This window comes from Vipera ursinii, assembly GCF_947247035.1.
Source record: "Vipera ursinii genome assembly, chromosome: 16".
NCBI lineage: Eukaryota > Metazoa > Chordata > Lepidosauria > Squamata > Viperidae > Vipera > Vipera ursinii.
In genome coordinates, this window is record NC_139529.1 from 6615117 (window position 1) to 6631583 (window position 16467).

Consider the following 16467-nt stretch of genomic DNA (forward strand, 5'->3'; position numbering starts at 1 on the left):
GGCTTCCGGTGCGGCGCGGAAGCATGGCGGAAGCGCCGCGCGGGCAGGGGGAAGCTGAGCCCGGCTCGTCCGAGCTGGAGCGGTTCCTGCAGCGGCACCCGAGCTTGCGCGTCCTCCCTCCGGGGAAAAAGGTGATGGGCGCTCGCCGGTCCGGCGCTGAGGAGCAAGGGGAGGCTGAGCGGGTTGGATGGGAGACCACGCGGAGATCCCAAGGGAGGCGGGGTTTTGGAGGCTTGGGGCAAGCTGGGTCGCCTCCCTTTTTGAATCGGGCAGGCTGGCTTGGCGGCGCCTGCCCTGCCTGGTCCAGCTTCGGCAGCTCGAAACAGCTTGGTGGAGGGGAGACCACTGGGAGATCCCTGCTGCCCAGGCTGGGAAGTTGCATGCGAATTGGTCTCGGCTTCAGGAGGCGACTCTGGTGGAGAGGATGGCTGGGCGGCACCTACCCTGCCTTGTCCGGCCTCCAAAACTCTAAAAACAGCTGGGCTGATGGACGGGAGACCACTCGGAAGTCCCACCGGATTGCACCAAAGTGGAAAATTCAATTTGAACTGGTCTTGGCTTAGGCAGGCTGTTCCTAAGGGCATGTTGGCTTGGCAGCACCTGGCCGGCCTCAGCTGGTCTCCAAAGATCAAGATGTCTGGGCCGATGGACACCTGGATGGGCCACCACTCAGAAATCCCAGGAGTGGCCAAACCACAGAGCTCCGTTCAAATCGGTCTTTGTTTACCCTGCCTTTCTCCTCCAGGTCCGCTGCACGTTGACCGGTCATGAGCTACCTTGCCGGTTGCCTGACCTGCAGGCTTTTGCAGCTGGGAAGAAATACCTGCGTTTGAGCAAGGCCCCAGGTGTCTTGGACTACAGCGAGTACGAACCGCACATTGTGCCCAGCACCAAATATCCGTACGTGTGGTTCACAAAGGGTGTCCCAGCAGGGGAAACGTCTGAGTTTGTCCATTATGCTCAGACTGAGGTTCCTGCGGGAGGCAGCCTGGGATGGGTTGTGCTCAAATCGAGCAAAACCTTTTGACAAGTTAGTGGGATGGATTTATGGCAGGATTTGATGGGCGGTTTGTTTAGCTGCGGTGTAGCACAATATGCAGTGGAATGATCCAGTGTCCTCCTTCCCCTTTAGTTACACACCACAAATAGCATCCTGGGATCACAACTTGCAAACATCCCAGCCAGATTAGGTTATGTGGACGAATGACCATGTCTGTATAGTATTCATTTAATATTCAGTCTTTTTCATAGGTAAAAGTTTTCTTTTTTTCTTCCTTCCTTCCTTCCTTCTTTCCTTCGTTCCTTCCTTCCTTCCTTCTTTTCCTTTCTTTCTCCTAGGAATCAACTTTTCTGCAAACTGACCCTGCGTCACCTCAATAAGATCCCAGAGCATGTTCTCCGTCACGTCCAAGGCCGGCGTTATCAGAAAGCACTTCGACAATGTGAGTTGGCAGTAAAGTGGGTTTTTTTTTCTTCTTTTTTCATCCCAAGAACAGCATTTTTTCTCAAAACGGTTCCTTCGTTTCCTCGGCTTCGTCAACCTACCCCAGGAGGTGGTTAGATCACCTGCTCCAATCCTTGATGTTGTATCCAAAGATAAAGGGGGAAGAAAACTTTCCTCCAAAGGGAGAGAAGCTGGCAAGGGGTGTTGGGTATCGCAGGATAGACTGCCCCAGACGCACAGGTTCTACTTTTAGCACTGGTGGCTTGAAAGAGCCTGAACTCTTTCCAGTCGGATCCTTTTATCTCTCCTCTTTACAGATGAGGAATGTCAGAAAGAGGGGCTGGAGTACGTCCCGGCTTGCCTCTTGCAGAAAAGCCGACGGCCACGGCAAGAAACGGGCAACGGCCTTTGCAAAGGGAAGGGGAAGCCGAGAGGGGCATTCTGGGAACCTCCCGCCAGCGATGAAGGGGGCAACGAAACCGACGACAGCCTGAGCGACCTATACCCAGGTAAGTGAACTAGAAGGCCAAAAGAACAACATCCGGATACGAGCATTGGTTTATATCCTGTTCCCTTCTCTCCCCCTTTTAACCTTTTTACTGATAAAACTTTTAACTGTAACTATGACGAATGTTATTACTGTTTTATCTTTTCCAATGCTTCTGGTTTTTAATGTTTTCTAAGCCGCCCGGGATTGTTGTCTCCAGACGAGAAGGCCAGGACAGATAAATCCAATAAATAAATAAATAAAAAGTATTTTAACTCTGTTGCGAGGAATGGGATCTTACTCGCTAACGTAGCTATTTTCAGAAAAACCTCTTAGGTTTTACGCCACCAAGGCTGGTTTCCAGAGGCAGAAATTATAAGAAAACTTCTGGTGTTGATTTTAAGGGATGATTTTGTTTTTTAATGTTTACATTTAACGTTTAATGTTTAAACATTAATGTCTAGTGCTTATTTTCAAAGCTGAACTGTTCGAAAGAAAAAATGCCACGGGCAAGGAGACCACCCTCCACGAATTTATGAGCGACAGTGACGAAGAGCCCCCCAGGCCGGTGGTGAAAAACGGCAGCCAGGTCGAAGCGATAGAGGTTGATTCGCAGAGAGCCACGAAAAGGAGAAAGGTAAAGCCGGACAGTTTGACGTCCGTGGTTGTGTTCGTGCTCACCTTTTGCTAAGTTAGGTTAAGACTTAGGAGTTGCACGTGCTAAGCTTGGTTCCTTTTAAGCTCTGCTTACATTGCATCCATTTCTGGCCCGTTAGGAATTTGGGGATAGTCCCATTCCTTCCCACTGTTAATACTATTTATATATTAAAAGTGATCGCTGTTTTCCAATTCTTGACACATTCGTTCTTACACAGACAAGACACTGTTCGCTGTTGACACGATCCAGGATTTGCAGAATTTAAATAACCTTTCTTATATTCCCAGGAGTGCTCAGGTTAAATAGAAGGTAATATTTTTAGTAGTGAGATGCTTCTGGAACAGAAGGCCAGACATTCCTCTGGTTCTCTTTTAAAAATTAGCTGAGCGGGGACTGCATATAATTCTAAACATACTGAGAACTTTTCCTTAGCAACATATACGAGAACTAGACTTGGATTGCCAGTTAGTAAGTCTTTGGACCATCCTCATGAGGCTTAGAAACTTCTTTAATGAACAATTTCTTTACAAGTTTCCACTTACTGTCTGCCTTTTTTCACCCCCTCTTGTCGGTCCAGAAACAAGTCAGCCCTCAAAAGAAGAAATTCAAAAAGTGGAACAGAAAATCTAAAAAGCTTCGGAAGAGTCATTAACAGGAACTCAGTCTTTCTGACGGGTCAAGCTACAGTTTGTGCGGCGAGAAGACTATCGTTAGAACTTGAGCATGTTGCATTTTATTTAAGCATGTTCCTTTTTTGTGTGGGGGGGAAATTGTATACATGTTACTGTTCTTCGATTATATAAAGTTGTTCAACTCTACTGCGTTTCTGAATTCTTCACTTTGACAGTCAAGGGCAAAATTGCCACAAGGAAATCCGGTTTGTCAGAACCCCAAATTTTTATTCAATTGCTAATTCTGGCTGCCTCTAGGCAGCGAATAATTACAGATAAAGGCCAAATAATACTTGTTTTTCTAAGATTTTTCTTAGAAAGAGGGAGCGGCGGGGGGGGGGAACATTGCTGGTTTAAAAATTGTGATAAACAAGAGCGCACCTTAACAAAAACCCAACAGCCGCTCAAGCAACTGCCTGGTGTCTAAGCCAAAAGTTGTGTTTTTGACTTTGAACTTGGAAAAGAAGGCGCCACAAAATGTTTTCAGTTTTACCGTCCCAGCTCTGCCTTCCAGTACAATCAGATTAGAGGTCTGAAAACTTTTGTGCAGTATAAAATGTTTGGAGCAGTGAAAGGTCACTACGCCTAGACAAGCTGATACCAGGGAAGACTGAAGCAGGAGATAAATTATAGCTAGTCCTCAACTTACAACAAGGGAGCCCAAAATGTATGTTGGTGAGGCGGTTGTCAAGCAGCTTTTGCCCCATCTTACGACTTTTCTTGCCACTGTTAAATTAACTTGAGGACTTCCTGTAGTTCCACTTCTGGCTAATAGAGTTTTCAGCTCCAAGATGAAGCATCCAATTGACTTTGAAAGTAATTTTGATGTCTGCTCAGGGGACCCATGGGTGGTAGCTCCCTTTGCAAATATCTTGTTCAGAATGAAATCACGGCTTTGAAATGCAGCTTGACTCACATTTATGACGGTTGCAGTGTCCCGGGGTCATGTGATCCCCTTCTGTGACCCGACAAGCAACGGAGAAGCCAAATTCACTTAACCACATTACTAGCTTCACAACTGCAGCGATTCATTTAAGAACCATGGTGAGGAAGGGTGTAGAATGGGGCAAAATTCACCTAAGAACTGTCTCGCTTAACAACAAATTTGGGGGCTGGGTTGTGGGCGTAAGTCGAGGATTACAATACATTTGTTGCAGGAAATATTTCCCAAGTTAAAAGGTGGCTGGAGAGATCCTGATTTTGTTCCGACGTGTCAGATAATGAACATTTTCAAGCGCTGCAGTAATGTAAAAAAATTCTCTTTCGGACTAACCATTAAGATTTATAACTTGGATGGTCTGTTCTCCATCTGGGATGTGATTTCATTTAATTACAACTTGAGCGTCAACCAAAAACAAAAAACCCTTAAAAATACAAGATGGAACACCCATCACACTGAAAAGTACACAGCAAGGTTATCGGATCAAAACAGTTTTTAAATTTAAGGGGGGGGGAAAAACCCGGAAAAAAACAGTTGTCAAAAGAAATTCAGCTGTGGCAGACTGTGGCCGCTTCTTCGTTCCCATTTTTTTCCCCCTCCCAGGAGATTATACAAGAAAAAATGCAAGAGAAAGACAAAAAGTTCTTGAATGAAGAAGAACTTGGCAATGGGAATCACCTTTTTTAAAAAAAAAGAAAAAGAAAAAAGAGATTGTGCCTTTAAAAAGGGGGGGGGAGAAGCACCTGTGTAAATGCTTGCCAATGCTTGTAAATGTTTTCGTTTTTAATTCCCAAAACTGTTGAGTCGGTTCCCGGATGCCGAGACGCTGTGTTCCTTTTTTTTTTTCTCTCTCTCTCCCCATTCCTCCGTTCTTCTCTACCATTCCTTCTTCTTCTCGTCCATGGAGACGCCGCCGGGGCCCAGGGCCACCACGAGAAGCAGGCCTCCGATGACCGACATGGTTTGGAAAAAGTCGTACTTAAGGAAGTCGTGCATAGGCTTGTAGATCGGGACAGTCCAAAAAGCGTTGAAGTACAAGTTGATGGCAAAGAGCCAGATGACCAGAGTCAAGGCCGCCAGCTTCGTCTTGAACCCGATGGCCACCAGGATGATCAGCGCCGTGCCCACCATGTTCTGCAGGATCTGCGGCAACCAGGAAGAACAGACCATGAATAAGAGCTAGGCAGAAACGGACACACACACCCCACAAAAAAAAAAAAGGCTCGCCTCTCCCTCAGGGTTTTCCGACCTGGCCAACTTCCAGATGTGTGGCCTTCCCAACCAACAATGGTCAAGCTTGTTGGAGACTCGCTGAAGTCCGTTAGGGGGGCTTTTGCCCAGGTTTGCCTGGTGCGCCAGTTGCGGCCCTATCTGGACCGGGAGGCCTTATGTACGGTCACTCATGCGCTCGTGACCTCTCGCCTAGACTACTGTAATGCTCTCTACATGGGGCTTCCCTTGAAGACTACTCGGAGGCTCCAACTGGTACAGAATGCGGCCGCGAGAGTTGTCTTGGGAGTTTCCCGGTACTCCCATGTTACACCTTTGCTCCGTGAGCTGCATTGGTTACCAGTTGTCTTCCGGGTAAGGTTCAAGGTTTTGGTTATGATCTTTAAGTCCCTACATGGCATGGGTCCGCGATACCTCGAGGACCACCTGCTGCCGGCGTCGACTCCCCTCCGCCCTGTGCGTGCCCACAGAGAGGGCCTCCTCAGGGTGCCTCCGGTCAAGGAATGTCGACTGGTGGCCCCCAGGGGGAGGGCCTTCTCTGTGGGTGCTCCGGCATTATGGAACCAACTGCCGGTTGAGCTCCGGACGGCATCAGACCTCCGATCCTTCCGTCGCGGGTTGAAGACCCATTTATTTGAACTAGCGGGTCTGGCCTGATGGGGGTATATGGGTTTTTTATAGGCTTGTTTTATCATTCTTGTTTTAACTTGGGCATTGATTTAATTGTTTTTTAATTTTTGTATTGTTATTTATATATGCCCTGTGAACCGCCCTGAGTCCCCTAGGGAGAAGGGCGGTATAGAAATCTCAATAAATTAAAATTAAATTAAATTAAATTAGTGACCGGTTAGCGACCGTTGGAAGTTACAGCACTGAAAAAATGTGACTTGTGACCATTTTTCAAGCCTACGACCGTTGCAGCGTCCCCCAGGGTCACGTGATCAAAATTTAGATTCTTGGCCACTGACTTGTATTTATGATGGTCGCAGTGGCCTGGGGTCACGTGATCCCCTTTTGCGACCTTCTGACAAGCAAAGTCAATGGGGAAGCCTGATCCACTTAACAACCGTGTTGCTAACTTAACAACTGCAGTGATTCCCTTAACAACGGTGGCCAGAAAAGTCGTGAAATGGGGCAAAACGTGCTTAAGCAATGTTTCACTTAGCGACAGAAATTTAGGGACTCCATTGCGGTCGTAAGCCAAGGACCACCTGTGTGTTTTGACTGCTTACTCAGTCCAAATAAATCCCATCAGAGAGGAACAAACGCCTGTAATTCAGATTTAATACCGTCTCAAATGTATAAATGCATCTCTTTATCAATGGAATAAACACATTTCTGTTCAATTTTAACATCTAAGGCTTTAGCACCTTGCGTTTTGGACATTACGAGCCACCCAGAGTTATAATTTTAGAATTATAGTTATAATAATAAAAAAACCAAGGTCAGATGATACCTGTCTGTCGTAACTTCAAACAGTTGCTAAGCGACACATCGTAACTTTGAGGACTCCTTCCATCTTGTGGAACGCCTGACCTGATGGAGCGGGACAGAAGCCCAGGAACTCTGTACCTTCAATTATGTTAGGCACTTACCGAAAAGAAGCTAACATCTAAATGCAGGAGGGTCATAAACATGAGGACTAGAAGCACTCGTCCCCCCAGCTGCATGTATTGCTTCGGGGAGCTTTCCCGCATGGTGGGTACCCCGGCAAACATGCTTTTCCCTTCCGACCGAGACTCCGCCAGCAGCAGCAGCAAACCCCCTCCTAGGGCAAGATTTCTGCAGGGAGAAAGAGAAGAGACACCCCCCCCCCAAAAAAAATCATAATATTTGGCACAAGCAAACTCGCAAAAACCTTTCCACCCAGGTCCACAGAGGTGAAAATGTTTCCAGACTACATGCCATATCCTTCTGGGGGGGCGGGTTTCCTGTCTCCTTTGGGGACCATTTTAATTTGACAGGCAAGGCAGTTCAATTAAAGAGCTGATTTTGTCTAGGTCTTAAGGCACCAGGCTGGAAACTGGGCGACGGTGAGTTCTAGTCTTGCTTTATCTGTGGAAGCTAGCTGGGTGACTTTGGGCCGAACAACAGGAGTCGGGGAGTTCCAGTTGTGCCTTAGGCATGAAAGTGGCTGGCTGACTTTTGGGCCGAACACCAGGAGACGGTGAGTTCTAGTTCCACCTTAGGCACGAAAGCAGCTAGGTGACTTTGGGCCGATCCCCAGGAGATTGAGAGTTCTAGTCCCGAATTTTTATTTATTTGTTTTTGGACCGGGTGCTACAAGATTGGTTTGCCAGGGGTTCTCAACTCGCTTAGAATAAGTGTGCGTGAAGCAACGCAAAGTGAGACATACCTCATCAAAAACTTCAAGTCCCATAAAATGCTGTATGCAATTGTCTAGAAGGGGGTGCGGGTGGGATAAAAAAGAGAAAACAATGAAAACCTGAAATATATTCACCCGTCTGCTCAGAGCCCCGCTTCAATCCCGTTTTCCGAGACAGGTTTTGGAAAGGAGAAATTGGCGAGGTTTCTCACCTGTAATGCAATAATTCCGAATAATCCAAAGCAGGCATATTGGACAAAATTCCTGCTCAGCACGAGAATGCAACCGCCTAGAAAATGTAAGAATGCAGGTAAGTGCTCAACTTAGAAACACAACTGGGCCCAACGTTTCTGTCGCTCAGCGAGACAGTTGATTTTGCCCCGTTTTTATGACCTTCGTTGACGCAGTTGTGAAGTCAACTCAGAAAAAAAATCAAATGTCCTTGCTCTGCCCACTGCAGTATGTGCCCATCAATAAAATATCCACCAGTTTCCTACCCAGGAACCTTTCCACTCTCTCTCGAGCTAAACCCAAAGTGATGATGAAATGAGAGGCAGTTTGGTCTAGTGGCTAGACAGCAAAGTAGATCGTGAGTTCAATTCCTGCCGTAGCCAATAAAAGCAAGCTGGGTGACTTTGGGCCAATCACTGGGAGGTTGTGAGTTCTAGTCCCACCTTAGGTCATCTGAGTGACTTTGGGCCACTCCCCAGGGGACGGCGAGTTCTAGTCCCGCCTTAGCATGAAAAAGCTGGCTGGGTGACTTTGGGCAGTCCCTTCTCTCTTAGCCCAACCTACCTCACAGGGCTGTTGTTGTGGGGAAAAGGGGAAGAGGAACGTTGGCGCCTTGGGCTGTTTGTAAGAATAATACAGGTGGGATGCAAACCAAGAAACAAAACGGTCTCCTGAGTAGGTAGGGCCACAGCTCCGGCTTCTGGGTTCGAATTCTTGGCTTGCGCCCCCAGAGAAACCCAGATGGTGTAAACCCCGAATCCCGGTGGACCACTTACTCAATTGCCCAAAGAGGTTAATGAAGACAAAGATGGAGGCCAGCAGGTAGCCGCAGTTCCACGTGCTGTTGATGTAATCTCTCTGCTCGCTCCACTGGAACCACATGCGAATCCCGTCTTCCAGGAAGGTGCTGATCAGACAGAGCCGGGCCACGTGGGGAAGGTATTGCTTCGTCACCCGCAAGAACTGTCCCGAGAAATCAAAAGAAGGACAAATCAAGGAAGGGCGAAAGGTCGGATCCCATGGTGCTCTATTTGCTTCCCAATAAAACCCCAGAAACATCAGCAAAGGATCAAGTAGGTCCTTCTCCCCTTCCCCGTCCTCCGTCAGATCTTGGCAGGGCAAATCATTTATTTATTTTATTTATTTTATTAGATTTATATACCGCCCTTTCCCGATGGACTCAGGGCGGTTTACAGGGTATTTAAAACCAAAACCAATACGAAAGTTAAAAACAATTTAAAAAGATTAAATTATCCCTAAAAAATAAAAACCCAGTTAAAAATTCTCAGCCTCAAATCATGAGGACATCTCCTGCGTCATTCTAAGTAGTCCTCAACTGATGATCAGAGCCGAGCCCCACATTTTCGGCGCCAAGTGAGGCATTTGCTTAAGTGAGTTTTGCCCCATTGTAACCACCTTTCTTGCCTCCGTTGCTAAGCGAATCGCCGGTCCTTAAGTTGGTAAAACCGGTTCTTAAGCGAATCTGGGTTTTTCCATTTGGCTTTTCTCGTCAGAAGGACGCCAGAGGGGATCATGTGACCCCGGGAAGCTACAACCGTCGTACGTATGAGTCAGCGGCCCAGTGGCCGGATTTTGATCCCATGACCACAGGGGGAACGCTGCAACAGTCGTAAGTGTGAAAAAGGGTCATAAGTCCCTTTTTTCCAGTGTTCACTGAATGAACAATTGAGTCGAGGAATAACTATATTTACCACTGCCAAGCTTAGGGTGGAATTTTTCCACTTAAGGATACAGGCAGTCCTCAACTTATGACTGATGGACTTCTCTGGGGATACGGATGGCCTGGATTTGAAATTCACACGTTTGCATTTTGGAGGCTCGGCAGCCATTCGCAGTCCTCTGCCGTGTCTCCATTTGCAATTTATAATGCTACTGCTACAAAAGCGTCAGCTTAATTCCCGCGCTCCCTTTCCTACAATTCAAAAGCCTGCCCTGGGTTTTCAAAGGTGACAAAAATCTCTCCGCATTGCACTTCGCGTGCCAATCATTTTGATTTTCTTCCAAGAAGCCAAATCAGATTTGTGAAGAATCTTGAGTTTCTTCAAAGAGACTGGAGAGAGAGAAACACCTTGCTCGCATCAATACTAGATTTTTTTATTAGCTTTAAGGATTTGTGGTTTTTGAAGGAACAGGTTTCTAGCCCTGATGGTTATAACTTCCCCCCCCCCAACAAAGAAAAAAACAAAACCTTTACACTGTGGATTATGCCTCAGACAGCAGAAGTACAGTAGCTGAAAAAAGATTTTTGGCAAGGAGAAAACACGGCCAGCAACTCCGTGCTTGCAAAATCGGACTAATTATACAGTACAATGATTGCACAAGGAGAGAGAGAGAGAGAGAAAAAAAGACTTAATGCATGTTTTCTTGGTTTCTATCATTTGCCCCCTGTTTTTCCTTCCATTGCTAAGCAAAATGGTTATTATGAGTAGTGCCCAAATTATGACCTTTTTGCCGCGGCTGTTAAGTGAATCACTGCAGCGCTTAAATGAATCTGGCTTCCCCATTCACTTTGCTTGGGAAGGTTGCAAATGGCAATCAGATCTCTCTCTCTCTCTCTCTCTCTCTCTCACACACACACACACACACACACACACACCCCGGGATGTTGCAACCATCATAAATACTGGTTGCCTAAACGCCTGCATTTTGATGACATAGGGATGCTGGGAACAGTTGCAAGTGCGAGGACTTACTAAGTCACTTTGTTCAGGGGTGTTGCAACTTCAGTCGGTAAGCACACCGTTGCAAGTTGAGGGCTTCCTTCATGTCATCAAACCCTCTCTATAAAATCAAGCCAAGATCCATCCCCAAGATCATTTCAGATACTCCCTATTTCAAAACAGTCATTCTCTCTGAACAAAAGCACCATCTTCCTGGAAAGATTGGGGACTCCCCAAATAAAACAGATAAAATTATACAGATGGATCACACGGATTAAAAATTATACAGATAGGAATCTGCGTGTTCAAACCCCACAGTTAACCCTGGGCCACCTCAAAACATGTTTTATTTTATTTCTCGGTTAAATAGATATTTAAGCCCGTCTCACCATCCAGCGACTTTTGAAACACAGAGGAAGGTGTTCTGACTTTACAACAGGACGCAACCATCTACAACGGTTAGATATGTTTAGCAGAAAAGCGGAAACGAGATCAAATCTTGCTGAAGACGTCTCTGCACGCAACGAAAGCCGTAGAGAGCCTCTTCAGATGTAACCACAAGCAAAGATGGCTTGCTAAACCCAATATGGGCGCTCCCTGATTTGCCACAGTTCATCTCGTGACTGAAGTTAAAATGGCACTGAAAAACAAGTGACTCAGGGCGGTTTTGCACACTTACGGCTGGTGCAGTCTCCCTGTGGTCGCGTGATCCAAGATTCGGACACTTTACAACTGCAATGATTCACTTAAAGACCGTGGCAAGAAAGGTCGTAAAACGGAGGAAAACTCACTTTAAAACTTTCTTGCTTAGCAATGGAAAATGTTGGGGTTCGGCTGCCGTAAGTCGTGGATTATCTGCATTTATTTATTTAGTTAGTTATATGTAGTTATTATGGCTCAGTGGGTTAGGACGCTGAGCTTGTCGATCAGAAGGTCGGCAGTTTGGCGGGTCGAATCCCGAGTGCCGCGTAACAGAGTGAGCGCCTGTTACTCGTCCCAGCTTCTGCCAACCTAGCAGTTCGAAAGCACGTAAAAATGCAAGTAGAAAAATAGGGACCGCTCCGGTGGGAAGGAAACAGCGTTCCGTGCGCCTTTGGCGTCTAGTCATGCCGGCCACATGACCACGGAGACGTCCTCGGACAAGCGCTGGCTCTTCGGCTTTGAAATGGAGATGAGCACCGGCCCCTAGAGTTGGAAACGACTAGCACGCATGTGCGGGGGAACCTTTACCTTTGCCTTTTATGTAGTTATTGAGCTGTTATTTTTCTAACGGCAGTTTTAAAGCAGCCGGGTCTTCTTTGGCTGCCAATGAAATGGCTGCAGCAGATCAATCAAATAATGATAAATTAATCTGTCCCAACTTAAGGGCAAACCTAACTTGATGCAGTTCCTGTCGCTGATATTGTGCTAGCAATGTAAACAGAGGCCTGGAGAGGAATCAACAGCAGGAAAGAACAAATAAACACAGCAAACACACTGATAACAAACCAAAGACATGAGAACGTGGCTCATTGTGTGACTGTTTTTGCAGCTCGAAATGTTAGGTTTACTGCCATTGTGGGTTTGCTATGAGAAGACAGCCGAGCTCGTACATTTATTGAAAGGGACCTTTTCCGGTGAATGTTTAGGGGCTCAGCATGTTGTGTGAATTAGCCCACAGTGAACAAAACAGACACGAAATGGGGCAAAGTGATCCTGGTCACACTAGTGTAGGTTGCGGTGTCAGACCTACGTCGCTAATGAAATAAACCCAGTTTATCAATAGATGAGAATATTTGTAGCCCAGGGTTGAAATGAGGGGTCCTTGGTGCTCTCTGAGCTTGGTGGGTTTTTTTAAAAGATGTTTCATGACCCAACTAGGGAACATCATCAGTATTAGAAGGCACTGTGTGTGTGTGTGTGTGTGTGTGTGTGTGTGTGTGTGTGTGTGTGTGTGGAGAGGAGGAGGAAGGAGGGGGAGGATTGCGGGGACCTTGGTGCTCTCCAAGCTTGGTTGTTTTCTTGTAGACATTTGTTTACCCAACTAGGTAACATCATCAGTGCTAGAACGGAGTAGGATTTGGGGAAGGATATTCTTGGTAGTCTCTGAGCTTGGTGGCTTTCTTGCAGACGTTTCATTATCCGACCAGCCTCAAGTAGCACTGATGATGTTACCTAGTTGGGTACTGAAACGTCTGCAACAAAACGACCAAACGCAGAGGGCCCTAAAGACTCCCCAAATTCAGTTTATATATCATATACTGAAAAGGTCAAATTGTAGATTTATTTTTTTTAAAAAATATATAGCCTAGGGAAAAAAAAAGACCGTCCAGGTCACCTTTTGGATCCTTTCCATGATCACAGATTATTGGCAAGGCTCTTCTTGCCAGGCCTTGACTAGACTTTTATGTTTTTCATTGTTCGTGTTTACTTTTCGACAGCAGAAGAATACTCATTTAAAAAAGAAAAAGAAAAGGCAAGCCAAAAAAAGGCAGCCTGACCTAACTTTTTGCCCTGCTCATAGGATGCCGTAGGGGGAGTTGGGGCAAATTGCACCAAGACAATCCATCTAAAATGCTGGAGCGAAGGAAGCCGAGGACATTTTCATTCATTTTATTCACAGAGAAGACTGAGCGGGACGGTTTTATAAACCTTGTTTTGCGTCCTTGTCAGCTTATCTTACTCAGCGCAACGTGATTGTTTTTTTAAGAACTAAGATTAATCCTTATCCAGCAAAGCATGCTCATTTAGCGACCGTTCAAAGTTACGATGGCATCCGGTCACTTAGCAACCACCTGGCTTAGGGACACCAATTCTGGTTGCGTGGTGAGGACCACCTGTTCCCATCGTGCGCCCCATCAGCTAACTGCGAGCGAGGAAGAGCCATAATCCAGGGCATTCAAAAAGCAGGCGTGGAAAAACTAACCAACCTAGATCCCACATCAAACCAGGTTAAATTCTGGGAAGTGGCTCCAATTCCTCAGCGCTATAAAAGATGAAGAAAAAAAAAAATAAAATCCAACGGCCAGGTCTGTTAGGCCGGATCTACCATTTTGTAGAGGAGCGTGTGCATTTTGCAGAACCCCCCCCCCTAGACCATCGCTCGTTTGGAAGCCCTGGTTTACAGCCCAGGCTGTGTGTCAGGCTAAAGCAAAGCTTATTCAGCAACCACGGTTAACGCTGGCCATCTTCCACTTGGAGTGGGCCTCTTTTCCCCCATCACCCTTCTTTTTTTTTTTTAAAAAAAAAGAAGGCTTTTGTTCAGCCAAACCTCCCCAGTCAGCTCCAGAGAGAGAGCTGGGGGCAACTGCCTGGCTACCCCCACCCCACCCGGCTCCCCAAATGCAGGGTCAGCTCTGGATGGGGGAGAGCCCTGCTCCCCACGCCCTGCCGCTCCCCCACTACAAAAGGGACCTCTAGACCTTCCTGCCTTCCGTTTTCGCTTTATGTATTGGTTTATTTTAATATTTTTTTTCCGCAGAGGGATAATTTTACAAGCCGTCCAGGCAATGGACACACAATCACTTTCAATTCCAGGCCAAAAAAGAAAAAAAAAAGTGGAACGCAGGACCCAGATTGTTGGGGGGCAATTAAGCTGACTTTGTAATAATGCCGCTTGGGGTGTGTGTGTGAAAGCCCTAACAAGCAGGCATATACATAGAATGAAGGCTACTGCTAAGCTTGTAAGCCGCCCTGAGTCTTCGGAGAAGGGCGGGATATAAATGGAATTAAAATAAAATAAAAATAAAATATACATAGAATGAAGGCTACTGCTAAGCTTGTAAGCCGCCCGGAGTCTTCGGAGAAGGGCGGGATATAAATGGAATTAAAATAAAATAAATAAATAAATAAAAAAGAGCGATGGAAACGGCCCGGGAAGAGGTGGGGAGTGGGGGTGGGGGGCGCCCGCGGGAACCCCCCCCGTGACCCTCCCTCCCATCTCCCACGTTTCCCTCCCCCGCCTCTTTGCAAACCAAAGGGTCCAGAAAGCCCCCCCCCACCCACACACCCACCCACCCGCCCTGCCACTTGGCCGGAGCCCTCCCCATCCAGCCCAAGCCCCACCTGGTCTGCAAAATCCTCGGCGCTGCCCATCAGGTCGTTGTTGCCCATGGTTGGTTTCTCCTCTTTCTTGGGGGGCGCGGAGGAGGGTGGGTGGGTGGGAAGGAAAGGAAAATCTGCTGGGAAAGGCGATTTGTAAGCACCCGCCGCCCCCCCCGCCCCGGCTCTTTGGAGCGCTGCCGCCGCTGCCGCGATTGCCCAGGAAGTGGCGGAGCCGCCGCGCTCGCCTCGCCTCGCCTGGGCTGTGCCACGTAGGCCGATCCTTAAAGGAACCGCGCCAGGGCCCGAGCAGCCGGCAGGGAGGGCCGGAGGGCGGGCGGACGGAGGGCCGGACCCACCGGGAGGCGGGCAGAGAAGGGAAGCCCGGCCCCGTCTCGGATTTCCCCCGCCCCGCCGCCGCCTGCGGCGCCCAAAGGCTGGAGAGAGGCGCCGCGCGTAAAAACGCGCGCTCCGCCTGGTGCGCAAAAGCGCCGAGCCGCTCGGCCGGGAGAGGCTGGAGGGTGTCCCCAAATTTCTGAGCGCAGATCGCGGTGGTGGGGTGTGGAGGGGTGTCAGATATTGATGGGGCCTCTCCCAGATCGACTCAGCCGGCCAGATGTTTGGGCAGGCTTTCCCATTTGGGGCCTAAGCTGTCAAAGTCATCCCCAGGCAGATGTTTGGACGTTTTGACACACACACACACACACACACACACACACACACACACACACACACACACACACACACCTTCTCAAGTCATGCCAGCCGGGATGTTAATGCTGGATATGGGATTTGGGCATTTTTGATTCCCCGTCGAGTCATGCCGGCCAGATGTTTGGACTGAGTTTGGCATTTTGATCCACCTCTCATGTCAGCCAACCCAGATGTTTAGGCTGGATTTGGCACTTGGGGCCACCTATCAAGACAGCCAGCCAACTGGGGGAAGAAAGGCCATCACATGGGGCAAACGTTCCTTCCTTCCTTCCTTCCTTCCTTCCTTCCTTCCTTCCTTCCTTCCTCTCCTTCCTTCCTTCCTCTCCTTCCTTCCTCTCCTTCCTTCCTTCCTCTCCTTCCTTCCTTCCTCTCCTTCCTTCCTTCCTTCCTTCCTTCCTCTCCTTCCTTTCTCTCCTTCCTTCCTTCCTCTCCTTCCTTCCTCTCCTTCCTTCCTTCCTCTCCTTCCTTCCTTCCTCTCCTTCCTTTCTCTCCTTCCTTCCTTCCTTCCTTCCTTCCTTCCTTTCTTCCTTCCTTCCTTCCTTCCTTCCTTCCTTCCACTTCCCTCTATTATTGTTGTTACCAGAGTTTCCAAACTCTAAACGCTGGTTAGCAGTGAGAAAAGCCTGCCCCCCCTCGCCCCCGTTTCCGGATCATTTTGCTTTCCTTTGCAAACGGTCCCTCCAAGTAATTCTGCAGAGGCTCAAAGACCCCTTGAGTTTTCCAAACGGAAAAGACACCCCCTCCCCGTCTCAAAATAGTTTGTCTGTTTAGTGGATCCCCGGGGGGGGGGGGAAGCCCAATAAAAGCACTTTGCACCTTTGCCAGACCACGGAGCGAACCTCTTCGCGAGTTCAAATTCTCCCCCCACCCCCGGGAAGGTTCTGACCGATTGACTGATGATGGTTGGACTCATCGATTTAGGAAAGGAATAGGGAATGGGGAGTGGGCGGAAAGGGGGGGGAGGGCTAGAGAAAACAGTCAGGGAGGGGCAGGAAAGAACGATCTCCGCGGGGAGGGGGCTAGAACCGTTTACGCCCGACGCCCCCGCCCCGTGATTGTTTAGCC

At 48.0% G+C, this 16467-nt stretch overlaps 2 protein-coding genes across 2 annotated transcripts; one reads left to right on the top strand and one right to left on the bottom strand.

The window, feature by feature from the left end:
• The first annotated feature begins 3 nt into the window (after window positions 1–3).
• Window positions 4–4711, top strand: SURF2 (surfeit 2). The gene is made up of 6 exons (XM_083375203.1): window positions 4–131; window positions 746–900; window positions 1339–1442; window positions 1762–1953; window positions 2411–2568; window positions 3167–4711. The coding sequence occupies exons 1-6, from the start codon at window positions 24–26 to the stop codon at window positions 3239–3241; spliced, it is 792 nt and encodes a 263-aa protein (XP_083231329.1). The 5' UTR covers window positions 4–23; the 3' UTR covers window positions 3242–4711.
• A 177-nt stretch (window positions 4712–4888) lies between these two features.
• SURF4 (surfeit 4) lies at window positions 4889–14979 on the bottom strand. The gene is made up of 6 exons (XM_083375202.1): window positions 14713–14979; window positions 8764–8950; window positions 7969–8045; window positions 7787–7830; window positions 7026–7212; window positions 4889–5343 (listed from the first exon to the last, which is right to left on the bottom strand). The coding sequence occupies exons 1-6, from the start codon at window positions 14758–14760 to the stop codon at window positions 5077–5079; spliced, it is 810 nt and encodes a 269-aa protein (XP_083231328.1). The 5' UTR covers window positions 14761–14979; the 3' UTR covers window positions 4889–5076.
• Between the last annotated feature and the right edge of the window lie 1488 nt (window positions 14980–16467).